Here is a 12,032-nt window from a genome sequence, read left to right on the forward strand (position 1 = left end):
CTGTAGGGTTAGCCTCCTTTGTGTTGCAACACTATTGCAAACTGCAGTATATGAAACACACTTAAAATCGCCGTTCTGCGTACAATGGCCACGGTTTTCCAAAGTGTGTATATGTGATGCCTGAGATCAGATCGGATTGGTGGTTGACAAGTGGTGGGGACATAGGGGATCAGATAAGGAGTGTGATGATACACTTGGGTCACGAGACGTGATGATGCACCAAAACATGACGGGAACTATTTTGAAGAATTATGAAATGTGAGTGTGAGGTCTGGGGGTCCTCCCCCAGAAAATTGGATCACTATATAATTTCCTGCATTCTGGAGACATTTTCTGCTCCAATTTATGGTGGAAATGTCTTTTTTTTGATAAAAGGAATCAAAAAAATTCAGTGCATTTCATGTTTTCTTATTGTGCAAATAAGTGCTTATTTGTTATTTAACATTTCTTGGTCCAAGGTATTTTCAGAACCTTTTTAACAAATGGGGTTTGACATGGTGATGGAGCAGTGGATAAGACATGTGCCTTTGGTGTGAGAGACCCAGGTTCAATTCCCCACTGTGACCCATCCACCAAAGCATACCTGAGCAAGACCCTCAACCCCTAGTTGCTCCAGAGGTGTGTGACCTCTGACATATATAGCAATCACTTTGGATAAAAGGAATTAATGTTAAAGTGAAAATCAACTATTTCAAAATGTGGTGGGGACATGTCCCCAGTGTCCTCAGCATAAATGGACCTATGCATAATAATTTGTGATTTGTGCAGTTTGAAATCTAACTTAATTTCAACCCTCTTTTTTCAACACACTGTATCCTACATTTTACTATGATTAAATGAGGTTTGCTTAGGAGTATCATGCTTAAAATAACTTTATTTTCTTAATGTTTTTTGAAGCATTCATCGTTCCTAAGGTATAAGACAACGCTGAAAAAATACCATTCCGGTTGTCATAGTTCTCCAGTGAGAAAATGCTTCCTGTACTGCATTATAAAAGACAACTGAACAAGACTTCACCAGAGTCGTGTTTCATTTGCAGAAACAAGAAGACAAAAAAAATCTGTTTTCAAATAAATGGCAGCCTTTACATTGCATGTAGATCTAAAAGAAAAATTATGAAAACTTTATAAAGTTTAATTTATGATGCTGATAATAATTTATGTTCTAGCCTGCCAAATATGCATCAAGCTAGATTCCTGCCTTCACTCTAAACTGGTGATATTTGCTTAAAGCATTCTTTAACGGCTAGATGTGATTGTGCTCACCTTTCTTTTGAAAGGAATTAGTTGGCAGCTGTTTTCCTTCACTTTGTTTTCTTTCCCTTTCCTTTCTTTCTTTACTTTTTTGGTACCTTGAGTTCCCTTTCTTGGGGATGGATGATTGACATGACTGTCACAAGGCATGTTGATGTTCCATCATCAGCGTCACTCTGCTCCACTGGACCATTTAGAGATGAATCCTAATGTGGGGCGTAGTAAACCATTTTGCGTCTTTTGGAAGAGGTGAAAGGGGCCTCAGAGTCTCCGCTATTTTTTTAACTTAGTTATGAAACTACATACTACAAAAACAAACTTTTCATTCCAGGATTTTCACAGCCCCCCCACTTCGACGCCCTTGTTTCACACTGTATACAATATTGTGCCAAAATCCCAGTCTGAAAGGTGGGTCAGATTTGCTTGTGGGATCTCTGGATGAAAGCGGTTGTGTTATGGATTATGTTCGCTCATGAGTTTGAGCCAAGCACGCGCACAAGCACACACCTGGTTGCACGCTTAAAAGGGCACCGCTAGTGGCCGCTGAAAACTACATATTGCCGCTTTAAACAGACGTATGGAGCAATGTCAAAATACTGTACCAAAAACAAGATCTTACTGAGGAAGTTGTAGTGGCTCTGACCAAACTGCTTAAGTAACTAGACCAGAGAATTTAACTGTGAAAACACGTCAACGTGATGACTGGAAAGAACAGCTTTGATTTTAGGAGAAACAAAACAGCCTTGTCTTGAACGCTTCCCTGGGTAAACTCAGTGTGGGCATTAAAGATATATCAGAGAAAATATTTACCGAGACTGATTGTCATGGTTTTTGTCGCCAAGCTGACTGCATGTGTGTGTCACTGCACACACATGCCCCCCCCAACCAACCAACCACGCCCCTTTCATGAGGGAAATTAAGGAGGCACTGAAATAGCATTGAGCCTACCACCTCTCTAAATTCTGGGTAGTTTCTCCCTACATAGTCACAGGGATGTGTCCGCTTTCAGGTCTTTGAAAACAAGTGTGGTTACAGCTAATTCTCATTTACAGGATTTCATTATAATTCTTTGCTCTACTGCACTGAAACACGTGGTTCATCTCACACTTGGACTGAGTCACTCTGTGTCACTTTGGGAGGGAATTAATCGGATGTGATCACATTCCTTCAAATCTACTCAACCAAAACTCCATCTGGAAACTCAGCGGCTCAATTACTTCGTAGCTTTATGTAGTGTAGCTCTTGTCACGTTTTGTGATGTGGCTGTAGGAAGTGTGTCCAGCCCTCTTATTCTTATTCTTTCCTCTTTAAAGTCCAGTCACACACACTTCCCTACTGAGGAAGGTGGAAGGCAGCGCTCTTCCTCAGGGCGGGAGTAGACGGAAAGGCTTGAGAATGATGATTGATTTAGGTTGACCATAAATCTGACAATTGAGTCTTTACCTCTGCAGTTATTATCATATCTTAAGGAAGCATGTCTGCATTCCAGATCTATGAGTCAGTGTCTGCCCTTAATATAGGATTTTCTAAGTTAATATTTCTATTAATAAGTCAATTTCTAATTTTAAACTAACTGTTGCACAGTTCTTTGTTCATTTAATCAAGACTGATGAGACAGTGTTGCAGTATTCACATGATTTCCTTACAGCAAGTAAAACAATTAGCACAAGGTAAAAATGCAAGAGATTAAATCTTCAGTAATTCAGTATACAATATATATTTTTTAAGGCTGGATTCACTTGTCTTATTTTAGTCACCTTGAGGCAACAGAACAAGCTGAAAACATTAAAATATTAACAGATCATCACCTTTTAAAGTTGATATGACTAACCTGCTTGCCAACGTTTGCTTAATTACACATGCAGCAAACAAAAAACTAAATCAGCATTCATTTGGAGTCTTTTGGAGTTTGAATGATGTATCTGGTCTGGGTGCTGAAAAATGTAACAAATGTATATTGCAGAGTTTATTGTTAGGCATTTCATATTTCATAATTTGATGGCAATTAGCAGTAAACTATAAGTAGTAGATCTGAGGTGAAAATATAAAACCATCTTCTTTAAATATCTTCATCTACTCCCCCGTCCCTCCCTCAACGACTAAACCTGTGACAGTCAAGATATGAAGAAAATCTGATTCTAAACTGGGTTCAGCTTCTGAACACAGATTCACTATTAGGTATTAGGTATTAGGTAAGTAGTTAATGTCAAACAGTGACATTATTTAGCCTTTTGCAATAAATGATTTGCTTAAAAATTTTTAAAGACTATTAATTATATCTCAAGGACATGCTAAAAAGCAATAGTAAAGATAATGTATGTGTATCACTTTTGTGAGTGCTGGATTTTTGGCCTAAGTCTCTCCCAGGAAACTCAGGGATGTCATCTAATTCGAGAAAGGGAAAAGTCACTCATGAGGGGAGGATTATGGGATTCTGTTCTGTTCTCTTATTAAAAGTTCGTGTACCAGCGCGCGCGCGCGTGTATACGTGTGTTTTGATGGGCTAGTCTCTCAGCGATAAGGATTTTGGACAGCGTGGGGGTTGAGCAACACAGGCCTGGCCTTTAACCACTGGCAAGCACGGAATTTCCTTCCTCTCATGGTCCGAAAAAAAAAAGGCCTTTATAAATGGGGACTATGTTCCGCTTGCTCTCGCTGTATCAGCTTCGGATCGTCGAACACAGACGTTTTTTACCACCACCGGCAGCTTTTCTAACATCGCCATCATGATTCCTCGAACAAACGCACTGCTTATTTGTGTGGTTTTCCTCTGCGGACTGGAGGAAACGGTCCTCTCTGGGCGCGGACATTGCACCGGGAATCAATGTTTTGCGCTTTTCCAGAAGCCCGATGACTTTCTAGGCGCACAGGAAATCTGCAAAACGTTTGACGGACAGTTGTTCGTGTTCAACCTGGAACACTTACGGAAGATATTGAGGAGTTCACCCAACGGGCTCAGCGGTAGTTACTGGCTGGAGCTGCACAGCGCCGGCAGGACAACAGAGGAGGCCGTGGCAGGTCTCCAAAACTGCTCCTACATCTCCGGACAGAATTCCACGGTGTTGTGGAAGCCGTGCCGTGAAAACCTGGACGGATTTCTTTGCCAATATACATTCGAGGAGAATTGTAGTATCTTGCAAGCAGGCGGGGGCGCACAGATGAAGTACACCGCGCATATGGGCTTCGAGGTGAACGATTCGGAAACGTTTCCATTAGGAACCATCGCGGAAAAGGCTGGCGGCAAATATCCCGACTCTAGGTATTTGTGTTACTCGAACGGTTGGTTGCGAGCTCCCTGGAACTGTGAGGTGCTGCGGGGCGGCTGTGAATACAACTGCAATTCCACAACACACACCTGCACCTGTCCCGCAGGGCAAACTCTGCACCCCAACAACATCACATGCACCACAGATCCCTGCGCAGACTGTGCGCACGAGTGCCAACAGGTGGGCGACAACTACGTGTGCACGTGCAGGGAAGGCTTCGAGCTGGCGCAGGACATGAAGCTGTGCGTGGACGTGGATGAGTGTAAAAAGGACCCATGCACGGGTGAGGGTGAAGAGTGTGTCAACACCCAGGGGGGGTTCGAGTGCCGGTGTAAAGATGGCTTTGAAGAGGAGGATGGAGTGTGTGAGGATGTTGCAATCTGTGAGAAGTGTGAGCACATGAGGTGTCAGAAATTCAATGGGGTACATAAGTGTGTGTGCAAGGAGGGGTTCAGGGTGTCACCATTAGACCCCACCAAGTGTGAGCAGCACTGCACTGAGAGAGACTGTCCAGCCAATTGCATCGAAAATCAGTGTTTCTGCCCCGATGGCTACATTCAAGACTCTGACGATGGCATCCCCATTTGCACTGACATAAATGAATGTGACAATGAGTGGGAGTGTGATCACAAGTGTGAAAATTTATTCGGTGGTTACAGATGTTTGTGCAATGAGGGGTTCAAGCTGCACAATGAGCACAGGTGTTTACGCACAAGTGAGGAGGAGGAAGTGGATGGATCAGGCTCACCTTCTCCATTCCCTACACCAGCCGGCGCTCACCCAGCCGCAGTGCCCTCTTACATCAAGACCGGCAGCGTCCTTGGGATCACCGTGTTCATGGTGCTGTGTGCGGCGCTGCTGTTTTACTTGATCCAGAGCACAGCCAAACGTTGCGGCAAATTTCAGCTTTCCTCCTTCAAACACCCGAATATCGACATTTTCTACCTGCAGCAGGTGACCACAGAGACCTACAAGAGGTTATCCTTTGACAAACAGTTAAAAAACGACTTTCAAATACCTTCATCACACCTATGAGGAAATGTGCTGCTTTTCAACCTTCTCATGTCACCGCTTGTTTTCTTTCCTCAGAGATGTCAAATGTTCAGAATGGGACCTTTTCACAGCTATGCAGTCTTATAATGGGAAACCATTTATTTATCTTTAAAAGCTGCAACCAGTCATATACTGTGCAGTCATAGTATCAATCATAGCAGTGAATGCATACAATGGAGATATGGGATGTTTTCTGAAATACAGTAGATTTCTATATGAAATTGTTATTCAAAATCACACCCTCAAATTCATTTTAATAGTTAAATAGCCAATTTGGGAGTTTATCTAGCCTTACAAGTAAGATGCTGTTAAACGGAAAGTGTAATGGTAATGGTTTTACTCACTTTGTTGCTGTCTAACTACAATGTATTCCCACCTTACTCTACTGTGAGGGGGTTTTTTTGTTTGTTTTTTACGTAAAAGGGAAAACACATTGTACCTTGGACTTTGCGTGACATTTTCATTTTGCACATCGCAAATTAATGTAACATTCCACATATTGATTGTAATATCTGGGGGGGGGGTTTATAACTACTTTAGTTAAATCATTATGGTTTTTATCTTTTGGTAAAATAACACTTTAAAATGATGCAAAAAAAGTTCTCTTTAGTCAATGTAGGCTACATTATTTTTTCCTAGTGCTTTTCTGTGTTACACTGGCACAATGACTCGTCACTAATGTTTACTAATGAAATATATTACATGGCTTATGATATTTGAGATAGATACACAGTATCTAGTTCTGAAGCCGAACATTTGAGATATATTGATTGCTATGAGAACTGATTCTGATGCATTTTAACTCATGGCAGCGTGTATTCAGGCTTTATGGACCATTTTCACATGCATAGATCTGATGCGTGTCATTCCTAAATGACAAATCTACATTCTGCAATGTCCAATGTGTAGTTTATGTGTAAACCTAAAGATTAGTGGCATTTCTGGGTACACACTGGAGAAAAAGTCCACATTCTGTTCCATCTGAACACTGAATCATGATGTACAGGGCAACGTTTCATTCTAAGACATTATTCTATATACACTGCAAATACTGCCAAACAAAACAGCTACAGGTCATGTTGCTCATGTGCATCAGAACATTTGTAATCTAACGGAATTACATGTTACCATATTCACTGACCATCCTGACGTGCTGTACATGGCTACCACTGACACGAGGTTGAATGTTCTTAACTTTATTGTATAACTGACTGCTCTCGGAGCCACAGAAGCTGCTGTCCCTTTTGAGAGATCAACTAAACATGAATGTAAAAACTGTGCTGCTATGGTCTACATATAGGAAAACACATTTTCACCTCATGATATGCTCAGCCACCACATGTCTGTATAACAGGCTTATTGTAAGCTTTCACTTGTTGCAGTAGCCTATTTGATTTTTTGTTAGTTAATATCTCACTAAGGAATGATAAATAAAAAAACTAAAAGCTGGAGATATGGGTTGCATTGCAGTGTTTTCTTTTTTGACATGAAACAATAATAAAAATAATACATTTTCTACTATTTTATTGTAAGTTAGTTTTAATCTTTAGGTGCTTCGATGCATCTAATGAAAGAAATCAATGTAAATCTTCGTTAAAATGACTTTCCTGTTCCTCTTCCTCCGCTGGCTGCTGTTAACTTTGCACTCAAACTGCATAGCTTGTGTGAGACCACTATATTCATACTATTATAGACACTCTGTTCAGAGCAATTTGTAGTAAGGGCAACACTTGAAGCATGATCAACATTATAGAGGCAGTGAGGACTTGGATGGAAAGTGTGTGTATATCTTACCAACTACCATATCAAATCATTGAACTGGCTGCATTCCATATACTAGCACACACACTACACAATAAGGGAGTCAATGTAACACAAAATATTAATCTTTACAATTAGATACATTTACTTCATCTATATTGTCGCACCTTCTTCCATATTCCTGCCTTTCTTTGAGATATATTGTTGGTCATGTGAAAATGTGTTGGGAAAGTTAGATTATGTCACCTGTCACAATTGTAATCTCGTTTATGAAGGAAAGCTGTATTTAAAGTCTGACCACGAGACTAAACGAGCTGTTTAGACTGACATTTTGTATAGAGTGGAGCTGGGAGGGGCTACTGCAAATAGGGGGCGTTGGGCAAAGTCCCCCGCCCTTGCGTGCGCTCGGCTTCGTACGTGCGTAAAAGCCGAGCGTAATGTGGGGATGTGACTCGCCGTGCCCAGGAGAAAGTTTGTGAAGGGACTGTGAGCGGGCTGCCGGCTGAGTAAGAGCGGAACACTAACATGGATCTGGGGGGTTATAAATGCGAGCAAAATATTTTCTCAAACAAACAAGTCTACAGGCTGCTGGAACGCACAAGACCTTGAACGGACACAACTGAGGTTCAAACATGAAGGACGTTACGGGACTGTTAGTCGTTGTGTTGACTTCCCTGATGGGACAAGCCGGCGGGATAGAGCCGAATAGCGGGTACTGCATCGGGAACCAGTGTTTTGCTGTGTTCCAAGATCCTAGCGATTTCACGACGGCGCAGGATCAATGCATGGATCAAGATGGCCACTTGATGACAGTGCGCTCGTCTGTGTCAAATGATATTCTTTTAATCTTGTTGGGGAACTTTACGGGGCGGTTCTGGATCGGCTTACATCTAACGACCGGCTGTCCAGACGCTGCTGCTAAGCTGAGAGGCTTCCAGTGGGTGACCAAAGACAGCGAAAGTGACTTTAACAACTGGACGCCAAGTTTTGACAGCAGCTGTTCTTCCCATCGCTGCGTCTCAGTTTCTCGAGAGGACGAGTTTAAATGGATCCAGGAACCGTGCGTTGGAGATGCTGCCGGGTTCCTCTGTGAGTACAGCTTCGGTGAGTCGTGCAAAAGTCTTGCGGTTGCAGACGGCGAGTCTGTCACCTACAGGACCCCCATGGGGTTTGGAGGCGAGGGTGTGCTGTCTTTGCCCCCTGGTAGCACCGCTATCCGGATGCCAGCTAGGATTAAATACGTCTGCAGCTCCGAACAGTGGCTGCAGGCGCCTTGGAGCTGCGAGATAAACAACGGTGGATGCGAGTACAAATGCGCAGCAGGCCCCAAACATGTGTTCTCCTGCAGCTGCCCACCGGGGCAAGCCGTCAACCCTACAAATAAAGTCACCTGCGAAGTGGCCACAGAGGACCCGTGCCTGCCCCTGCGGTGCGCGCACGACTGCCTCAAGAGCGGAGACTCGTACGCGTGCGTGTGTGACCACGGTTTTATGCTGGCGCAGGACGGCAGATCGTGCGTGGACTTCGACGACTGTATGGACAAGCGGCAGTGTCCCGGGGAGAACTTCCAGTGCGTCAACACCGTCGGCGGGTTTCACTGCGCTTGTAAGGAAGGATACAAGTTGACCGGCGGCCTGTGCATCGATATGGACCAGTGCATGTCCGCTCCATGTGAGCACATCTGTGTCGACACTCCGGGTAGCTACGAGTGCGCTTGTCATGAAGGATATAAAGCGGACCCGAAGTCGCCGAATAAGTGTAAACTCCACTGTGATGAGGACGAATGCGCCGCCGAGTGCGACCCGAATGACAGCACGCAGTGCTTCTGCCCCGACGGCTATTTATTAGACGAAAGGGATGACGGTTCATTTTGCATTGACATCGATGAGTGCTCCGGGAATTATTGTGATCAAGGCTGCAAAAACACATTCGGTAGCTATGTGTGCACATGCCTTCCAGGATATACACTAGTTGATCAATACAAGTGCGTGAAAAACGGTGATCATACGGACACAAATGAGCTGGAGGGCACCGAGGTGACCACGACCCCCAACATCCCCACAACACCACCTGTGCCGTACCCAGGTCCAACAAGGCAACCCTCAGCGGTGACAGTGGGGGGTCTTGTGGGGATTATAGTGTGCACCGTCTTTGTTATTGTGTTGGTGGTTTTTCTGGTTCATCGCATCGCAAACGGCGGAGGGAAGACGGAGAGCGCCGGAGAACTGAAAGCTCCGGAGGGCGAAGCTCACGGTTTACATCAAGTGACGAGTGACGCTTGAAAGAAAAAAACTAATAGCCTCGTAGAGACAGCTTAAAGTACGATATGTGAATGTACAGGTCAAGCTCACAGCAAAAAAGAAACAAGGACAGAAATGTGGCAATGCCTTAGCAGTAAAAGGTCACTGTAAACTCACAAGACAACAGAAATATTATACAAATATTATAATAAGATTTCTTGGAGGAAGGATATTCACTGCCTTGGAAGATTGTTTTTTTCTACCATAGGCCAACATCCCACATACAACAAATGCAATGTAATAAAAATGACACAGACCTTTGTTTTTCAGTTTGTACTGCAGCATTATTAAATTATACAAATGTAAACGAAGTCTATGTGTTTTTTCTTCCTGATAGCTCTCTGGGTGATTCTAGGCTCTGACACAGGCTGACTGCCCCACCACGTGGAAAATAAGTGAATGACAGGTCATCCATGCAGGGACCCTGCTGCAAGATGTGCTTCATAACTTCCTATTTTTGGAAAAAACACTGTTACAGGCACTCAGTTGCCTTCTATAATGACCCCTGTTAAATAATGTTCTCGACACGCAACAGTTTAAGTGGACATATGTTGATGTTTTGGAGAGTAACATCTAACTTCAGAACAACAGAATAGATCAAGGAATATAGTAAATTATGTTTTTTTAAATTGTAAAATCCATGTCATTTCATGCCACTTTGTACTTCTACTTTTTACTTCACTACATTCATCTGACAGCTTCAGTGACTAGTTACTTTACAGACTGAGATTTTTACACACAAATCTTATGAAGAGTTTAATAAATATGATGTTTTCTTATAAATGAAACTCCTCAAAAGTTTATACAAGTACAGCTAGTACATTTGTTGACTGACAGAAATTTAACTGGTAACTGTTTTGGTTTATGGTTCCAGCTTAAGATTCGCTGCTTTTTCTTTTGATTATTTTAACGTAATTTTAATGATTTTGAGGTTTGGACTGACAAAACAAGCATTGTGAAGGTGTCACTAATTGTGACATTTCTAACTATTTTCAGAATTTTTACAATCGATTAATGGAGAAAATTCTCAGCAGATTAATCCACAGAGAAGAAAGTCATTAAATGCAGTGTGACAGCCACAGTCACAGGGTTTTTCTGCATTGAGTACTTTTACATTTAATACTTTAAGTACATGTTCCTGATTAAACTTTATAAGACTTAAAATACTTTTACTCAAGTAACATTTTCAATACAGTACTTTTACTTGTAGGCCTTTTTAGCAGAGAATTGTTGCAGTGAGGTATTAGTAGCCTACTTTTACTGGTTCCTCTTCTATTTCGATTTTAAAGACATTTGTGATGTCTTTAAAATCTTGCTCAGCCAGTTCAGGGTCCAAGTCACTTAAAGGGGCACCCCGACATTGTTCCCTCTCTGGTTGTATTGAGGGTCGATATCTGTGAGACTAGCTCATGTTACACACACAGTTATTATTTTTAAGGCCCTCCTTCCACCTCCTGCTCCCACAGAGTCTAATTATGTTTCTTCTCATGTCCTCAATACCAACTCTGATGACAGCTTTCACAATGCCTTCACCACTACATCTATACAGCAAAACCCCAATACGTCAACAGAGGATTTACTAAATGACTTTAATAATACTTGTAAAGAGGTTCAGTTTTCCGTTCACATCATAGCACTGAAACTGCCCTCATCAAAGTGTGAACAACTTTTAACTAACAGCTGTTGCTGCTGATTGCTTGATTTGAATTCTTCTGGTTTTGAGCTCTGACTTCGACACTGTTGATCACTCAGAGCGCCACAGGAAGTCAATCCTGCCTGTGGCCATCAAACTATTTAACTTCTCCCTCAGTCACTGTCTCTTAGTAACAGACCTTGTAGGGCAATAACTGACATAATGTGCAATATTCTCTTATTAATTCTCAATGTGCAATATTCTTTTCTTCAGTACTCTGGTTACATAAAACAAATATTAAGTTAGTAGAACTCATAGGATTTATTTAAATATGCTGAGTTGAAATTACTAAAAAAGAAAATTTTAAACTTGAGCCATTGTATTCTTTTTTCTTTTGCTTTTTTTTCTTGAGTGTAGTAGGGAGAGCGGGGTGATTTGAGCCTGTGGGGAAGTTGAGCCACCCCTTGTTTCTTGGCAACCAAAGAGAAAACTGGTCATTTCATGTGGCCACACATTTTTGAAGAATCCTTCATTTTACTCACACTGTGAGGGAGAGAGGCAGTTCAAAGTGATTATTTTTATGATTCATGATTCAAGCAATGGGCGCTAGAATCTCACAAGGAAGTTACAATATGAGACTACAGCATGACGTTAGTTCTAAACTGCTGGATGACACATGTTTGTTCAAATGGCAGTGATGGGGTAGTTTGTGCTCCTCTTGTGGATTTGGACTGAGCAGTGAGAGAGGTACAGGTCCATATGTCAG

General features: G+C 42.3%; 2 protein-coding genes across 2 annotated transcripts; both read left to right on the forward strand.

The window, feature by feature from the left end:
- Positions 1-3,819: 3,819 nt before the first annotated feature.
- LOC123978120 (thrombomodulin-like) lies at positions 3,820-7,023 on the forward strand. Its single transcript, XM_046061252.1, has one exon. It carries the CDS (start codon positions 3,980-3,982, stop codon positions 5,552-5,554), a length of 1,575 nt encoding a protein of 524 aa, XP_045917208.1. The 5' UTR covers positions 3,820-3,979; the 3' UTR covers positions 5,555-7,023.
- A 747-nt stretch (positions 7,024-7,770) lies between these two features.
- On the forward strand, positions 7,771-9,940 carry thbd (thrombomodulin). The gene has a single exon (XM_046060572.1). The coding sequence runs from the start codon at positions 7,966-7,968 to the stop codon at positions 9,613-9,615; it is 1,650 nt and encodes a 549-aa protein (XP_045916528.1). The 5' UTR covers positions 7,771-7,965; the 3' UTR covers positions 9,616-9,940.
- Positions 9,941-12,032: the final 2,092 nt, after the last annotated feature.

The sequence above is a fragment of the Micropterus dolomieu genome, linkage group LG10 (genome assembly GCF_021292245.1).
Source record: "Micropterus dolomieu isolate WLL.071019.BEF.003 ecotype Adirondacks linkage group LG10, ASM2129224v1, whole genome shotgun sequence".
Lineage (NCBI taxonomy): Eukaryota > Metazoa > Chordata > Actinopteri > Centrarchiformes > Centrarchidae > Micropterus > Micropterus dolomieu.